A 19,345-nucleotide genomic window follows, 5' to 3' on the forward strand; every position below is an offset into this window, starting at 1 on the left:
TTTATTAAAAACATTTTCCCCATGGACCTTATTTAAAGAGTTGTCCTACAATAAGAAATTATCACCTATCCACAAGATAGATGTTAAGTATATGATTGTTGGGTTCTGACTATTGAGACCCCCACTGACTACAGAATTGGGTTTTGTACATCTCCCAAGTGATTGGTGCAATGGTCATGCTACCATATAGTCAAGCACAGTGTTGGCTACCTCTGGCAGCCCCATAAAGATAAACAGAGTGACAGCGCCCATGTGTCACTAACCATCCATTTACTCATGGGACCGATGGTAAACCAGTCTCTGCCCCGTCAACCTCCCCAGTTACTTTTGGCCATTGTTAAATATCACTGTTTATATTAAAGGGCTTCTGTCACCCCACTAAAGTGTTTTTTTTTTTTTTGGGCTAGTGAAATTAGTTATATTGCGATATATGACAATATAATTGTGTTACTTACTTTGATCCAGCAGTTTCTGCAAAAAACGAAGTTTTAATATATGTAAATTCGGTCTCTACCAGCAAGTAGGGCGGCTACTTGCTGGTAGCTGCTGCAGAAATCCGCCCCCTCGTCGTGTTGATTGACAGGGCCAGCTGGGATCTCCTCCTCCGGCCAGCCCTGTCGGCATTTCAAAAATCGCGTGCCTGTGTGGATTCGGCGCAGGCGCTCTGAGATGAGGAGGCTCGTCTCCTCAGCACTCCCTCAGTGCGCCTGCGCCGATGACGTCTTCTATTTCAGTGATGTCATCGGCGCAGGCGCACTGAGGGAGTTCTGAGGAGACGAACCTCCTCATCTCAGAGCGCCTGCGCCGAATCCACACAGGCGCGCGATTTTTGAAATGCCGACAGGGCTGGCCAGAGGAGGAGATCCCGGCTGGCCCTGTCAATCAACACGACGAGGGGGCGGATTTCTGCAGCAGCTACCAGCAAGTAGACGCCCTACTTGCTGGTAGAGACCGAATTTACATATTATAAAACTTCGTTTTTTGCAGAAACTGCTGGATCAAAGTAAGTAACACAATTATATTGTCATATATCACAATATAACTAATTTCACTAGCCCAAAAAAAAAAAAAATCACTTTAGTGGGGTGACAGAAGCCCTTTAATAAATGTGGGATTGATTAAATATAGCAGCTCACTATCATGTTACAGTAACTTGTGGTTATTTTTTGTTCTACCAGTTAATACGAGATAGTTACACATATCCTTTTTTGTATACTGTTGTAATTGTAGAATTTTTATTCAATTTCCTGGAAATGATTATAGGGGCAGCCATCTTGTCAGAGCTGTCCTTTATTTTATAGTACTTACTATAGATATATGCTTTATCACAGCCACCAAGGGAAATAGACACAGTAGACTGGAGGGGACTCACTGACTTCTATAGGAGAGTTTTCTGGTCATTGTACAAGGAAGGAGTAGAAAAGCTTTGAAAATCATCTCTTGTAAACGGTGGATCATGTGTTATCTATACAGAGTTGTAACTGTGGTCCTGCCTGTGATGTTAACTGAACTGATACCGTATGTACAAATTGAGAAATGTGGCCTTTTATTAGACATAGTGGGATTTTTGTACTTTTAAAAGAAATAGTAACATAGAAAATGATATATATGACCCAAAAATATTTCAAAATACAATGAATTTGAAAAATCTTCAGAACCTTTTCCTTTTTTCACATTTTGTTATGTTGCGGCAAGCTTGTCGACCTGATTTTCGCTCTCAGTGCCATATAATGGTAAAGTGAAAACAAAATGTTCATAATCTTTGCTAATTTTTAGAAAATGGAAAAACTAAAATATTCCCCAGACATAAGTATTCAGATCCTTTTCTCAGTAGTTGAAGCAATTTTGGCAGTGTTTGTAGCCTCCAGTCTTGCACACATGGATTTTGGGATTTGAACATTCATCTCTACAGATCCTCTCAAGCTCTGTCAGGTTGGATGGGGGCCATCAGTGGACAGACATTTTCAGGTATCTACAGAGATGTTCAGTTGGGTTCAATTTAGAGCTTCATTCACTGCTATGGAACTGCTGGAAATAGTTGAGCAGGAAAATTGCTATTTTCAGAACTCTCATAGTAGTGAACAGAGAGTGGCCGAGCATGCATGACTGCTCTCCGTTCACTTCGGATGGCCCATTCTAAAGACAGGAGGTGGACCCGCACCTACCCGCACCGATCTGACAAGAGGGCATATCATAGCGATATACCATAAATGTCAGAGATGAGCAAACCTCTTTAAATAATAGGTCATTTTCTGATGACACATTCCATTTAAGTCTGTTCTGAAATGTTTTATCCTTGAGACATTCTTTCATTTTTTAAGCTTATCTTTGGACCTATTTAGTTTTATCAATGTATTTTTCTAGTCGAGGTCTCAAGTACTGAACTATTGGCATAGAATTGCCAATATTATGCTCAGACAGAGGTTTCCTTCAGTACATAATTTTATATTTGGAAACATTTTATTGTTTTGACCATTTATCCAGTAATGTAGTAATAATGTAGTTAATGTTTCTACCTTTTTTGATAAACTAATATTTTTGTCAACCATTTTACCAATTAGAAATGTTTTGAGAATACCCTGATTCTATAAGTACTGTTTTGAAGTTGACTGATCAAAGCAAACCATTTGTAATGCAGGTCTTTTTTCCACTTGGTGTGCTTTGAGGTCTTTCATTAAATTATATTGTGGGATTATGTAAATGTGATAATGTGTGCTACCACAAGCCTTTGATATACTTCGTTTTTTATATTCAAAAGATTAAGGCCCCTCACTGTGCAATAAGTAAGGAGTTTTACATCAGCAGGATGCCTAGAGAAAAAAGATTTATAGCAATGAAGGTCAGCAATAGATGGAATACCTGATTTGTGATAATGAAGAATTGATCATAGAAATTGATTGGTATGAGATCTATGTATTGATTTTTATAGAATGGATAAACATTTTCTATTATCCTCATTTTTCCATTGTTTTAAAAGGTGAAAGATTATGGTAGATACTAAAATGCAAAAAAAATGTATTTGTTTTTCTGCAGAATTTGGACATTTCTTCAAAATAACATCATTATTTATGAAAAATTGTGTCTTTTAATTTGCAGGAGATGGTGGTTGGTCCCCACTGGACACTGATCATTATCAGTGGCTGCAAGTGGATTTTGGAAGCAGGAAACAAATCCGTGCCATAGCTACTCAAGGGAGGTATAGCAGTTCTGACTGGGTGTCTCAATACCGTCTTCTCTACAGTGACACTGGCAGGAACTGGAAACCGTATCATCAGGATGGAAATATATGGGTAAGGAATATAAATTCACTACTTTTATATTTGAATTTAGGTTTATTTGTGAAAAAAAACTTGACTGATAGTAATAAGTAATTACTATCAGTCAAGTATTTTTTCACAAATAAACCAAAATTGTTAGGGAAAAAATCTTTTCTTTTAACAAAAAAATTGTATCATTTAATACTTCAGCTCCTATCTGAGATCGGGGTGGTGATGTAGCCATCCACTTTGACTCAATGGTCTCTAACTGAACAGCTGAAGGGGACATTGGGTAGGCTACAACATTATGTTCGGCAGTAACATTTTTGCTATGGGGGGAAAGGTTGCAATAAAGAATCTTGCTGTGTGTGATAAGTAGATATGTATACAAATGTCTATTGCATCAATGATGCTTACTTTGTGGACTTAAGTTTTCTGTTGTTGATTGTTATACTTCATCTTGTACAATGTGTTGTTTTCTTTAAATAAAGGAAATTCTAAAAATATAATAATTATTATTCTGCCAAATATTTTATATATGTTATCTGATGCACCTTTTTGGATTTTTAAGTTATTGTTGTATTGTTTTTTCAAATAGACAATGTGATTCTGGGTACTAAGAACCCCTTTATCAAGTTTGAAAAAAAAGTGTTGTGTTTCCTTGACGAACGCTGGAAATAACGGATGAGCATAGCTGGCACAGAGCAAGTGAGGTGTCTGGAGGAGCTCTGTTCCAGCTCTGCTCAGATGCGATTTCCAATGGCATTTGTCCAGAGAATATTTCTTTCAGACTTGATAATAGGGTCCACAGTACCGTGAAAAGCATTGTCTTTTTGACAAACAATCAATAAATGATATACAGTCCGTCATCTCTCTGGTCGTGTTTTGTGCCTGTGTCACTCTAGTGGTCCTTGCCCACCACAGACATATATATACTGTAGGAAAATCAGAGATTTCAGAAGCTCAAGGCAGGCATGGACATCGCTCTGCTCTCCCTGTGTGAATTGGGATTAGAACTCTGTGAACTTTCCTTCAGCACTGATCGAGTTAATGCTTTTCACCTGCCCTTGTCCAGGTGCTAGTTAAGTTGCTGATCAATCTCCCAATTTATCTGCTTTGAGGTTATTCCTTTCTTGTAACCAGTGAAGGTGATCTTACCTGGATATCCGTGTTCCAAACCCTGTGTGTCTTCCACCTTGCTGCCTGACTTCGGACCTGCTATTTTGAATACGCAAGTACTCAGGCTGCTCTGACTATTGGACTGTGTTCAGACTATGCTTTTGCCTGTGTCCTTGGTGCCTGTCAACTACACCAGGACTACTCCATATGGTAGTGGCCTGGTTGGTTCCTTGCAGCGAAGTCTAGATCCCTGTACAGGAGTTAAAGGGTGAATACTAGGGAACCAACAGGACAATGCACTTAGGTTTGGCCTAAAGCCAAACTGGTCAGTGGGCACAGTTGGTCCACATCCATTGTCCATAACAGCCTGCAAGCTATCATCTAAAAGTAAGACTCAAACAGTCCAGCTGGTTCTCCCCTTGCATCTCGGTCACTCCATGGGATGACCAGCTCCTGTCTCTGGAGGTTCAGATAGCATCGGCTGCATCAACCTTCTCTTCTTTACTTCAAGTGTTCACTGGGGTTGTGCCAATTCTCTCACAATGCGAACAGGTGAGCAAAATACATATCCCTTTAAGGGAATCTGCACCTATACTTACCCTATGCGCACTGTTGGCCATATTTTGGGATGTTAGGAGTATGAGCAGCACAAAAAAAAAATCTGCAAGTTACAGTTTACAGTACAATATAGTACTGACTGTGTAGTCCTCTTCTTACTGGTCTAACGCCTTCCAATGGTGAAATCAAAGGTCGTTTGGCTACAATAAGTCAGTGGTTCATGTATTTCCCTGTTGCCTATGGAGATTCAGCATGGAAAGAGCTATGTTTATCACAGTCCTTGCTGTGAGCTGAATGATCTTTTAGCCTCCTATCCTGCCTCATGGATCGCACTGTTCAGTGTCAGACAGCAAGATAGAGAAATTTGCAGATCCACATCTCTAATTGATTCTGCAAAGATTTGTATGAGTGCTCTGCTGAATCATTAAGGCAACAGTTGGGGGGAGGGGGTCTGGTACTGCTGGAGTATGGAGAATATGGACTATAAGTAGCATGTACTTTTAAGAAAGATTTTTTTACATGCTAAAAAAACAGTTCTTATAGTCCGAAAATATTATATTTTTGTAAAAATTATGGTTTGGTAGGGACAGGCTTAGTGCATATACTATGAGACTGCCGTAAGACATTGACATTTTGGGTAAGTGTTGTGACTACAATGTATTTAGATATAAAATAGATATCATTTTGATTAATTGTGTCCTAGATGATGTGCAATTATAGATAGATATTGGGAAAATCATATCTGCAGGTAAGATGAAAATAAATAAAAACTGGTTATAAAAAAAAAGACTTGAATGAGAAACATTGAAGGAATAGTGTTTCCCAGATAAGTCTATATAAAAATGGAATTTGAAATCAGAAATGATGGCAATAATGGACCAATTTGATTGAGAAAGATGAGTATAGGTGAAATTTTATTGATGAAGATATACATACAGTATTTGAAACACTATATGAGCTGACAGAGCAGTGATCGGGAACGAGTATTCTATTACTGTCTATTACTAATCATTGACTGCTCATTTGCTGCATTTAAATCGGTAATCCTCATTACTCAGGTGAACGATTGTTGCTACAATCATTTATTCTCATATAGTTCCAATGTTTGCCATTAGGACACAGGATGGGACAATGTGCTGCCGACAAACAAGTGTTTGTTCATTTGTTGGGTGATTAACAGCACCTTTCCATGGCTCAATTTTGAATGAGGAACATAGAAACATTCATTCTCAATAATTGTTCAAATCTGCAAAAATAAAAAAGGGCCCATAATCTTAGAGTTATTTATTCATTTTAATCAATGGGGAGTAACTAAAAAAACACACTCTATATTAATAGTTATATATGCATAGAATAAATATCTACATGATGTTAGTTTGTTCCATATGTGATTTAACAGTGCACCTTAAGACAAATAAATAACAGAACATTTGCTTTAGTCAATGTAACAAATATATTTAAGGTCGTTGAAAAGTATAATATCAGGCTATATTCCGTGTCCATTCTCATTAGTCCAACATGATTTTAAATGTCTTTTGTTTGGCTATGCTTGTATACCATGAGTAAGCACTGAGTGTGCGAAATGTGTAGGTTTGCTGCCTGGACATTGTCTATTTTTATGGATTTTTGATGTCTGCAATTAAAGAATTAGAAGATATATATATATATATATATATATACATACAGTACAGACCAAAAGTTTGAACACACCTTCTCATTCAAAGAGTTTTCTTTATTTTCATGACTATGAAAATTGTAGATTCACACTGAAGGCATCAAAACTATGAATTAACACATGTGGAATTATATACATAACAAAAAAGTGAAAAAAACAACTGAAAATATGTCATATTCTAGGTGCTTTGATTACTGCTTTGCACACTCTTGGCACTCTCTTGATGAGCTTCAAGAGGTAGTCACCTGAAATGGTCTTCCAACAGTCTTGAAGGAGTTCCCAGAGATGCTTAGCACTTGTTGGCCCTTTTGTCTTCACTCTGCGGTCAAGCTCACCCCAAACCATCTCGATTGGGTTCAGGTCCAGTGACTGTGGAGGCCAGGTCATCTGGCGCAGCACCCCATCACTCTCCTTCATGGTCAAATAGTCCTTACACAGCCTGGAGGTGTGTTTGGCGTCATTGTCCTGTTGAAAAATAAATGATGGTCCAACTAAACGCAAACCGGATGGAATAGCATGCCGCTGCAAGATGCTGTGGTAGCCATGCTGGTTCAGTATGCCTTCAATTTTGAATAAATCCCCAACAGTGTCACCAGCAAAGCACCCCCACACCTCCTCCTCCATGCTTCACGGTGGGAACCAGGCATGTAGAGTCCATCCGTTCACCTTTTCTGCATCGCACAAAGACAGTGGTTGGAACCAAAGATCTCAAATTTGGACTCAGACCAAAGCACAGATTTCCACTGGTCTAATGTCCATTCCTTGTGTTTCTTAGCCCAAACAAGTCTCTTCTGCTTGTTGCCTCTCCTTAGCAGTGGTTTCCTAGCAGATATTCTACCATGAAGGCCTGATTCACACAGTCTCCTCTTAACAGTTATTCTAGAGATGTGTCCGCTGCTAGAACTCTGTGTGGAATTGTGCTGTTAACCTGCGATTTCTGAGGCTGGTGACTCGGATGAACTGATCCTCCGCAGCAGAGGTGACTCTTGGTCTTCCTTTCCTGGGGCGGTCCGCATGTGAGCCAGTTTCTTTGTAGCGCTTGATGGTTTTTGTGACTGCACTTGGGGACACTTTTAAAGTTTTCCCAATTTTTCGGACAGACTGACCTTCATTTCTTAAAGCAATGATGGCCACTCGTTTTTCTTTACTTAGCTGCTTTTTTCTTGCCATAATACAAATTCTAACAGTCTGTTCAGTAGGACTATCAGCTGTGTATCCACCTGACTTCTCTACAATGCAATTGATGGTCCCAACCCCATTTATAAGGCAAGAAATCCCACTTATTAAACCTGACAGGGCACACCTGTGAAGTGAAAACCATTTCAGGTGACTACCTCTTGAAGCTCATCAAGAGAATGCCAAGAGTGTGCAAAGCAGTAATCAAAGCAAAAGGTGGCTACTTTGAAGAGCCTAGAATATGACATATTTTTTGTTATATATATAATTATGTATATAATTCCACATGTGTTATTTCATAGTTTTGATGCCTTCAGTGTGAATCTACAATTTTCATAGTCATGAAAATAAAGAAAACTCTTTTGAATGAGAAGGTGTGTCCAAACTTTTGGTCTGTAGTGTATATATATATATATATATATATATATATGAAACTTGAAAAAATTTGAATATCGTACAAAGTTCATTTATTTCAGTAATCCAACTTAAAAGGTGAAACTAACATATGAGATAGATTCATTACATGCAAAGCGAGATATTTCAAGCCTTTATTTGTTATAATTTGGATGATTATGGTTTATAGCTTATGAAACCCCAAAGTCACAATTTTGAGGTACCCTTTGCTCAGGGGGAATGGATCAACTAGCTGACTAGAGTGTGACTCTTTGAGGCTAGAATATTGAACTTTTTTGCAAAATTCTAATTTTAAGTTGCATTATTGTAATACCTTTTAATTTGTATTACTGAAATAAATGGACTTTTGCACGATATTCAAATTTTTTGAGTTTCACCTGTATATATATATATATATATATATATATATATATATATTATTTTTTTTTTTTTTTAAATGGACCTCTCAAATGTTTGTGCTATATTCTCTAGCGAATGATCAGATATAAGGATTTCCTATTTTTTTATTTAGTGAATGAAAACAGATTAATTAAATATTTTAAAGCTTTTTCTCCAAAAGCCGACAACCTTTTTGTTTTACTTTTCTGATTATTGTTGAGTAAGATTAATTAAACTCCAGTTTGTGTTTTGCAGAACTATATAAGGCAAGCGATTGCATTGTTATGGTTCAGTGAAAGAATAGACATGTACAATGGTCTGGTGGAGAATAGAAATATATTAAATGCCCTTGCAAGTCCTGGTCCTTTTAACGCAGATTTATTTGGTAGTTTTACTTGTTTCACTGGTTTATGATGTATGTATTTTATAACAGCATGTCTAGTTAAAAGGAATAAATCATATAGAGGGCCTCTCTCAATACATATTGGTATATGTGTACAATTAACTGAGGAAATTGCTTTAAAAAATAGTGTGAGAAAAGCAAACCACTGAAGCATACCTAAGCAAGCACTTCAAGGTCATCAGAGAATTGTTGATTTTATTTAGTCGAAAGAAGAACACGAGAGCAGGCCACCAGACTCAAATGTGAGACATCATATCATTTTAATTATTATCATATTGCCAATTTAACCTGATAATATGTACAAGATAATTAATTAGCAAATTGTACATTACATAACATCTGGTTGTTGAGTTGATCTACAAGTTTATACCAGTATGCTATTATTGACCATTGAGGTTAATCTAAAACACGATTATAATTTATATGGAAAATTAAATAGGTTAATTTTACAAGCTAATCTAAAGTGACATTTCAGCTCAGGGTATTAGTGTATATGAACCTGTATTATAAACACATTACACTGTTTTAAAACATAATTAACTGTAAGGCCTTAAAGGGGTTATTCCATGATTAATGTAGAAAATAAAAATAAACCAGACATCATATGACACTTGGAAATCTCTTTCTAGCTATGTAAACACCAAATATATCCCCATTATTTACTCCATTTGCTCTGCTGCATTTATTTTAAGCTGGCAGTTTAGTGAACATGCCCTTTCTCAGGGGCATGTGCCCTTTCTGCTGTAGCTGGTTAAAGGATGGAAAATGTACGTCCACCTCAGTTATGTGGACACAGAAGCTAAAAAAAACAAAAACAATAGGAGGCACTATTCAGACAGATTTCATTGAAGTGGCTATAATAACTTTTCAAATTAGTTGCAATTACAAAAGTATTGAGATCCAGGTGCTTATTTGAAAACTGTGGAATATTTTTTATGGGACAATCCCTTTAAGACTTAAAGAGAACCTGTCACAGTAAACCTGATCTTCAGGCACCATATCATAAAGCAGGAGAAGCTGAGCAGATTGATATATACTTTTATGAGAATAGATTTAGTAAAATTTTTGGGCAGAAACTGACTTCCTTTTATGACTGTACATAGCTGTCAATTAGAGATGAGCTAATTTCAAAAATTTCTGATCCGGCTGGTTCACCAAATTTTTGGAAAAAATAGGTTTCATCTGAATTTATTTGCGGCGAATCACGTTACAAAACGGCTGGTTCCTAGCTGCGGAGAGCCTTTATAGTGGTGTAGAACAGTGTGTCGTCTTGTAGTAACACACATAGGGAGTCTGCTTTGGTAGTGAAATAATATTGTGAGTCAGTAGGACATGCAGATGACAGGCGTCGCTCTTAGAATCACTGCACACTTCACTTATTTGGGCAGTCACAGGGCCAAAACTGACCAAATAACTCAAGTATGAACTCAGCCTTACAGGTCGATGTTGGTGCAAAGAAGAAGCGCACTCCTTTTACACCGTCATCAGCTGATTCCACATAGATGTCTACAGAACCTGTTCTATTAAACGCTTATACAAGTAGAGCCCCCCGACGGAGTGGAGAGGGTGTCAGCAGTAAGTTTGTGTTGACGTCATTGATTATTTTGCCCTTACTCTAATCTGTCAGAACAATAACCGCCAAAAAACGGATCCTGTCTGTTGAGCATCCTCCTTCACTTGGTCAACATTTGGTCAGTAATCTATCAATATTGCTAATGCTAAAAAAAAAAAAAAAAACATGAGTACATCCAAAACAGAGATTACCTAGTCAACCATTTAAGAACTGCTGGGTTGCTGGTCAAGACACGACCGCTAATTGATACCGGGAGCTCAGGCTTCTCGCTGCGACTCCGGCTGCCACGCCTTCTACCTGTGCCTGCGCCAGAAACATTTAGGCCTCTGGCACTCCCCTGTGCAGGGCCTGGCACTTCTCTGTCTGACATACTGTCATAAAAAGAAAATTAAAACACCCCAAAAAAGTCTGTAATTTTCTCACTGTACCACACAACGGCTAATAGGCCATTTTTTACCCCACAAATACACACCAAAAAGGGCTAAAAAAAATTCACTTAACCACACAATAGCAAATACTTTTTTATGCCACTAATACACGACAAAAAGCGCTTTAGAAAATATAACTGCACTGCTGAACGGCAAATATATTTTTATTTTGCACTATTACACGACAAAAAGAGCTTTAGAAAATATAACTGCACTGCTGAATAGCAAATATATTTTTATTTTTCCACTTATACACTCCACAAAAGGCTTTAGAAGATATATAGCTGCAGCACTGAAAGGCAAATATATTTTTCTTTTGCCACTAATACACGCCACAAAAGGCTTTAGAACATATAACTGCACCACTAAACGGCAAATATATATTTCTTTTGCCACTAATACACAACAAAAAGTGCTGTAATTTTAGCACTTCACCACACAACGGCTAATAAGCCCTTTTTTCCACTAATACAAGCCAAAAAAATGGTTTAGAACTTATAACTGCACTGCAAAAGGGCAAATAAGATGTAGAAACATTTCCTTGTAATAAACCCTGGCCTGCTGGTGACCCTCAAAATCATTAGGAGCAAGGGCCTGCTGGTGACACTCTAAAACATTACAGGCGAGGGCCTGCTGCTGATCTGACAATCTAAAACATTAGGGGTGAGGGTCTGCTGCAGAGCTGACTCTCTAAAACATTAGGGGCAAGTGTCAGCTGCTGATCTAAGCATCGAAAAAATTATGGACGAGTGAGGTGTAGGTGAGAGTCTGAGGGTCTGCTGGTGAGCTGGACTGAATTAACAGAAAAGATTCTTGATTGGTAGTTGTGTAAGAAAACTGGGTCACAGAAGCCAACTACCTAAAACCTAACTTTTATTTTTATATATTTTAAGATCAACAAAGTCCCACTCCAGGGGACTATTACGACATAGACAAACAACAAACAACCAGAAACAGCCAATGTGGAGCAGACAGGGATGTTCTAATGTTGGCAGCGGGAACTGGGCAACCATATGGGGTCCCTGGTATAACCCTAGGGTGGTGAGCTGGACCTCTAAAATATTATATGTGAGGGCCTACAGGTGAGCTGACCCTCTAGAAAATTGTAGTTAAGGACCTGCTGGTGAGCTGACCCTCTAAAAGATTATAGGTGAGGGCCTGCTGGTGAGCTGATCATCTAAAACATTAGGGGTGAGGGTCTGCTGCAGAGCTGACTCTCTAAACAATTTGGGGCGAGTGTCTGCTGCTGATATGACCATCTAAAACATTAGGGGGTGAGGGTCTGCTGCAGAGCTGACTCTCTAAAACATTAGGGGCGAGTGTCTGCTGTTGATCTAAGCATCGAAAAAATTGTGGACGAGTGAGGTGTAGGTGAGGGTCTAAAAGATTGTAGGTGAGGGTCTGCAGGTGAGCTGACCCTCTAAAAGATTGTAGGTGAGGGCCTGCTGGTGAGCTGACCCTCTAAAAGGTTGTAGGTGAGGGTCTGCAAGGGAGCTGACCCTCTAAAAGATTATAGGTGAGGGCCTGCTGGTGAGCTGACCATCTAAAACATTAGGGGTGAGGGTCTGCTGCAGAGCTGACTCTCTAAAAGATTATAGGTGAGGGCCTGCTGGTGAGCTGACCATCTAAAACATTAGGGGTGAGGGTCTGCTGCAGAGCTGACTCTCTAAAAGATTATAGGTGAGGGACTGCTGGTGAGCTGACCCTTAAAAATATAATATGCGAGGGCCTGCAGATGAGCTGACCTTCTTAAGGATTGTTGGTGAGGGCCTGCTGGTGAGCTGACCCTCTAAAACATTATATGCAAGGGCCTGCATGTGAGCTGAACTCTACAACATTAGGAGCGAGGGCAGACTAATAAGTATGTTGATATGATGGAAGAGGAGGAGGACAAGAAAAGGAAGATTGAACCATATATTATTTTTTTGTGGTGGAAGGGGTGCATTGGAATGCAGTGTATTCAGTGCATTATAAAAAACACATTTAAAGTGCCTTTATGTTCAGCCGCTTTCCTCTGGTGGAGTAGAGAAGTTAGGGGCAATCCAGGACTTGTTCATTTTTATAAGAGCCAACCTGTCAGCATTTTCAGTTGACAGGTGGATGCGCATATCAGTTATTATGCACGCAGCAGCACTAAAAACCCGCTCTGACAAAACATTGGCGACAAGGCAGGCCAGCACCTCCAAGGCGTAGAGCGCCAGTTCGTGCCACTTGTCCAGCTTGGATACCCAGTAGTTGTAAGGCACAGAGTGATCATTGAGGACGCTGACACGGTCTGCTACGTACTCCTTCACTATCTTCTAAAATGTTTCCCTCCTTGTCACACTAGGCCGCACATCAGGGTGAGGGTGCTGGCAGGGTGTCATGAAACTGTCCCAGGCTTTGGAGAGTGTTGCCCTGCCTCTGTTAGAACTGCTGTGTGTTCCCCTCAGCTCCCCTCGTTTGCCCAAGGAACTATGCACTCTGCCGCCAGTGTTGTCAGCTGGAAATTTTTGGAGCAATTTTTCCACAAGGACCTTCTGGTATTGCACCATTTTGCTCATCCTCTACACCACAGGAATTAGAAGTTCTCTTTGTAGCGGGGGTCGAGAAGGGTGAACAACCAGTAAACGGTGTTGTCCAAAATGCGTAAAACGCATGGGTCACGGGAAAGGCTGCCTAACATAAAGTCAGCCATGTGTGCCAGAAACTTAACAGGCAAGACTTTGCTGTCGTCATCAGGAGGATCACTCTCAATCTCCTCATCCTCTTCCTCTTCTTCTGCCCATTCACGCTGAACAGATGGAATGAAACTTCCATGGGTACTACCCTCTGTTGCAGAGGCAACCGTCTCCTGCTCCTCTTCCTCCTCATCATCATCCAATTTGCACTGAGAAGACGAACTGAGGGTGGTCTGGCTATCACTCTGTGTAATGTCTTCCCCCATTTCCACCTCTTCCACATGCAAAGCGTCGTCTTTAATTGTGAACAGCAAGCATTTGAGCAGGCACAGAAGTGGGATGGTGACGCTGATAATAGCATTATAGCCGCTTACCATCTGTGTTGATTCCTCAAAGTTTCTTAAAACCTCACAGAGGTCAGACATCCATGCCCACTTCTCGCTTGTGAAGAGCAGAAGCAGACTAAAAAGGCAACGACCATGTTGCAGCTGGTATTCCACTACTGCCATCTGCTGCTCACAAAGCCTGGCCAATATGTGAAACATCGAGTTCCAGTGTGTGCTGATGTCGCACAACAGTTGGTGAGCTGGCAATTGTAAGCGCTGCTGCAGCGTTAACAGACCGGCAGAAGCTGTTGATGACTTTTGGAAATGGGCACACATGCGGCGCACCTTCACCACTAGCTCAGGCAAATTGGAGTAGGTTTTGAGAAACCGCTGAACCACTAAGTTGAAGAAGTAGGCTAGGCATGGGATGTGTCTGAGCTTGCCAAGCTCAAAAGCCGCCACCAAGTTACGGCCATTATCAGACACAACCATGCCTGGTTCTAGGTTGAGTGGCGAGATCCACAGCTCAGTCTGGTCTCTTATCCCCTGCCATAGCTTTGCGGCCATGTGCTGTTTGGCACCTAAGCAGATCAGCTTAAGCATGGCCTTTTGATGCTTCACCACTGCAGTGCTACACTGCTTCCAGCTACCAACTGATGGCTGACTGGTGCTACAAGAGGATAATTCTGAGGTGTAAGTGGAGGAGGAGGAGGAGAAGTGGGGGTTGGAGCCACTAACATAGGTGGTGGCGGAAACATTGATGGAAGTAGCAGCCGCTATCCTTGGCGTGGGTAGCACCTGAGCAATCCCAGGGTACGACTCGCTCCCAGCCTCCACAACGTTCACCCAGTGCGCCGTAAGGAAAATATAGCGTCACTGGCCGAATGCACTTGTCCATGTGTCCGTAGTTAAGTGGACTGCGTTGGTCAGGGCACAGGTGATGTTACTGGATACATGCTGGTGTAAGGTGGGCACGGCACACCATGAAAAATAGTGGCGGCTGGTGACTGAGTAACGATGGACCACCGCCGACATTAGGCTGCGGAAAGCCTCAGTGTCCACAAGCCTAAATTGCAAAATTTCCAGGGCCAGTAATTTGGAAAGTTTCACATTTAGTGCTATAGCCTGTGGGTAGGTGGCTGGGTATTTGCGCTTGCGGTCAAATTCCTGGGGTAAGGACATTTGTACGTTGCGCTGGGACAGGGAAGTGGATGTGGTCGCTGATGGTGATTGCGAAGGTCCAGGTGCAGGGCGGGAGGCATGTAACACAGGGGAAGAGGTTTTGGACACAGATTGTGGACCCAGGCATTCGGGCCACCTATTACGCTGTTTGATGCCATGTGGCGGATCATGGTGGCGGTGAGGTTGCTAGCATTCACGTCTCTGCTCATTTTTGCATGGCACAGGTTGCAAACTACAATTCTTTTGTTGTCCGCACTTTTTGGGTCTCTGACAAGAATCTTTTATGAAAAAAAGAAAATTTCACTGCCTACACTATCTTTCCCTTCTTCAGCACAGCTCTTCCTGACTAACACTAAGCCGAACTTGTGTCATTGGGAGGTATAAAGCAACCAATGATGCGTTCTGGCCAGCCAATCACTGTAATGCCAGTAACCAACATGGCTACAGCATTACAGTGAAGGGCAGCAATTACCTGCACATTTATTGGCTGCGTAGCAGCCAACAAACGTGCGGGGAGGAGACTCGAGCATTGCGCTCGAGCACATGTGGTATTCAGATAGGTATTTGGATAGGGACGAATCATTTCACAGCATTCTAGTGCATGGAGAGACATTAGAAGACACTAGGGACACTGCTAGAAAAGTGATTTGCAAGTGCAGGAAAAGAATAGGGAGGAATCATTTCACGGCATCTTATTGCAGGGAGAGACCTCAGAAGTGGCTAGAGACACTGCTAGAAAAGTTATTTACAAGTGCAGGGAAAGATTATTTTGGGATCCACATAGCCATTATACAGCTCTGTCATTCCAGCAATTTGTTCTTGTTATTGGGATGCAAGTGCTATGTTGAAAAGCCTTTAGTGGCCAAATTCAGTAAAGAAATTAAAATATATATGCACTTCACTGTTGCAGTTATTTGTGGCGAAAGGGTTTAGTAACCTATTTCAGTACAGAAAGAAAAATATATTCTCAGTTCACGTCTGCGCTTATATGTTTTGAAAGCATTCAGTGGCCTCTTTCAGTGCAAAAATAAAATAAAAAATTCAGTTCATTTCTGTGGTTATATGTGTTGAAAGCGTTTAGTGGCCTATTTCAGTACAAAAAGAAAGATATATTCTCAGTTCACTTCGGCGGTTATATGTGTTGAAAGCGTTTAGTGACCTATTTCAGCACAAAAAGAAAAATATATTCTCAGTTCACTTCTTCTATTATATTTGACAAAAGCGTTTAGTGACCTATTTCAGTACGAAAAGAAAAAGAAATTCTCATTTCACTTCTGCAATTATATGTGTTGAAAGCATTTTGTGGCCTATTTAAGTAAAGAAAGAAAATTATATATACGCACTTCACTGTTGCAGTTTTTTGTGGCAAAAGCATTTAGTAGCCTATTTCAGTACAGAAAGAAAAATATATTCTCAGTTCATTTCTACGGTTATATGTGTTGAAAGCGTTTAGTGGCCTATTTTAGTACAAAATGAAAAATATATTCTCTGTTCACTTCTTCTGTTATATGTGTTGAAAGCTTTTAGCAGCCTATTTCAGTACAGAAAGAAAAATATATTCTCAGTTTAATCCGGCGGTTATATGTGTTGAAAGCGTTTAGTGGCCTATTTCAGTACAGAAAGAAAAATATATACGCACTTCACTTTTGCACTTATTTGTGGCAAAAGCTTTTAGTGGCCTATTTTAGTACAAAAAGAAAAATACATTCTCAGTTCATTTCTGCAGTTATATATGTTGAAATCATTTAATTGCCTATTTTAATACATAAAGAAAAATATATGCGCATTTCACTGTTGCAGTTAGTTGTGACAAGAGCGTTTAGTGGCCTATTTTAGTACAGAAAGAAAAATATATTTTCTGTTCACGTCTGCGGTTATATGTGTTGAAAGCGTTTAGTGGCCCTTTTCAGTACAAAAAAATATATATATTCTCAGTTCACTTCTGCGGTTATATGTGTTGAAAGCGTTTAGTGGCCTATTTCAGTACGAAAAGAAAAATATATTCTCAGTTCACTTCTGCAGTTATACGTGTTGAAAACGTTTAGTGCCCTCCTTCAGTACAAAAAGAAAAATGTATTCTCAGTTCACTTCTGCGGTTATGTGTTGAAAGTGTTTAGTGGCCTCTTTCAGTACAAAAAGAAAAATATATTCTCTGTTTACATCTGCAGTTATATGTGTTGAAAGCGTTTAGTGGTTTATTTCAGTACAAAAAGAAAAATATTATCTCAATTCATTTTGGCGGTTATATTTGTTGAAAGCATGGCTGGGAGTCAGCAGGGTGGCAGCAGTTGTAACTCGGGAGCCAAACATGCTAGGGGTAGACCACTTGCTTCGCAGCAGCCTACCTGCCCAGGAAGTAATGGTTCACGGAAGTAGCGGCGGTAGCAGTCAGTCAGAGCGGACTGTTGGGGGAAAAATCACCTACTTGGCTGTGTGGCAGTTTTTTGCTAAGTCGGAGGAGGAGGTTAACATGGCTATATGTAGAATATGTGGGCAGAAGGTGAAGAGTGGCCAGGGTGCCAATGTTGGCACCACAGCCCTGCGTCAACATATGCAGCGTCACCGTTTGTGTTATCCTGATACTGCTGCTGCTACTGCCATCTCCACACTATGTCACCTTGCCACTCTGTGGTATCCTCCTGATGATGCTGCTGTCGCCACAGCCAGACTCAGACATTGTGCCACTCTGTGGCCTCCTCCTCATGCTGCTGCTGCTGCCACCTCCACACTCTGTCATTGGGCCACTCTGTAGTCTCCTCATGCTGCCGCCAACTCCAGACTGTGTCATTGTGCCACTTGATGGCCTTCTCATACTGCTGCCACCTCCAGACTCTGTCAGTGTGTCACTCGGTGGCCTCCTCATGCTGCTGCCACCTCCACAATTTCTCGTCATCATGCTGCTCTGTGGCCTCCTCATGCTGCTGCCAATCTTTCGTCGTCGTGCCACTCTGTTGCCTCCTGATGCTGCTGCCACCGACAGACTCTGTCATTGGGCCACTCTATGGTCTCCTCATGCTGCTTCCACCTTACCACTATGTCATTTGTACACTCTGTGGACTTCTCATGCTGTTCCCACTCTCCCCACTTCATGACTGGGCCACTATTTTGCCTTTCGGCCTGTCTACCATCATCATTTATTTGACCTTTCTTCTGATCGGTCATAAGGAAGGAAAAATAAGACACAGAACGGATCCTGTCTGTGTAGCAGCTGTAAGGCCTGTATAGTCCCATTAGAATTGGCTTATGATTTGGTAGCCAAAAGCAGGAGTGGGTAAAAACACAAAAGACATGCAAATATTCCATTCACGTGTTATCTCTGTTTTAGATACACTCCTATTTTTTGGGCATTAGCAATACTGATGGATTATTGAGTAAATACTGACCGAGTGAAGGTGTATGCTCCACAGACAGGATCCTTTTTTTGTGGGTTATTGTTCTGACAGATCAGAGGACGGGAAAATTAATCAGTGACATCAGCACAAACTTACTGCTGACACCCTCTCCAATCTGTCCGGGGGGCTCTACTTGTATATGCGTTTAATAGAACAGGTTCTGTAGACATCTATGTGGAATCAGCTGGCGACGGTGTAAAAGGAGTGTGCTTCTTCTTAGGGCTAACATCGACCAGTATGGCTGAGTTCATACTTGAGTTATTTGGTCAGTTTTGGCCCCGTGACGGCCCTAATAAGTGAAGTGTGCAGTGATTCTAAGAGCGACGCCTGTCATCTGCATGTCATACGGACTCATACAGTATTATTTCATTACCAAAGCAGACTCCCTATGCGTGTTACTACAAGGCACACTGTTATACACCACTATAAAGGCTCTTAGCAGTCAGGAAATAGCCAGTTTTTTTAAATGTATTTCACCGCAAATATATTCAAATCAAACTGAATTTTTATAGAAATATTTGGCGAAACAGTGAATCAAAAAATCGCTCTTCTCTACTTTTCATCCTCAGGGTCTGATAAACTTGTCATAATTAAAGGAAAGTTGATGGAAATACATAAAGGACAATTCTTGAGGAAAGCCTTTTTCAGTCTGTCAAGATTTGAGACTTGGATGAAGGTTTAATTTTCAGTAGGACATTGACCCTAAACATGCTGCTAAAGCTACACTGTAGTTTTTTAGGGGAAGATATTTACCTGTTTTGGAATGACCTTGTTAAAGCCCAGATCTCAATCAACAGTCTCTAT

General features: G+C 40.5%; 1 protein-coding gene across 1 annotated transcript in view; it reads left to right on the plus strand.

The window, feature by feature from the left end:
- Positions 1-19,345, plus strand: part of CNTNAP2 (contactin associated protein 2) — a 2,163,381-nt gene that overhangs the window by 679,543 nt on the left and 1,464,493 nt on the right. The window contains exon 3 of the mRNA XM_044295439.1: positions 3,097-3,290. Coding sequence (XP_044151374.1) covers positions 3,097-3,290 — 194 coding nt within the window. The remainder of the gene's footprint in view (positions 1-3,096; positions 3,291-19,345) is intronic.

This window comes from Bufo gargarizans, chromosome 5 (genome assembly GCF_014858855.1).
Source record: "Bufo gargarizans isolate SCDJY-AF-19 chromosome 5, ASM1485885v1, whole genome shotgun sequence".
In the NCBI taxonomy this organism is placed as follows: domain Eukaryota; kingdom Metazoa; phylum Chordata; class Amphibia; order Anura; family Bufonidae; genus Bufo; species Bufo gargarizans.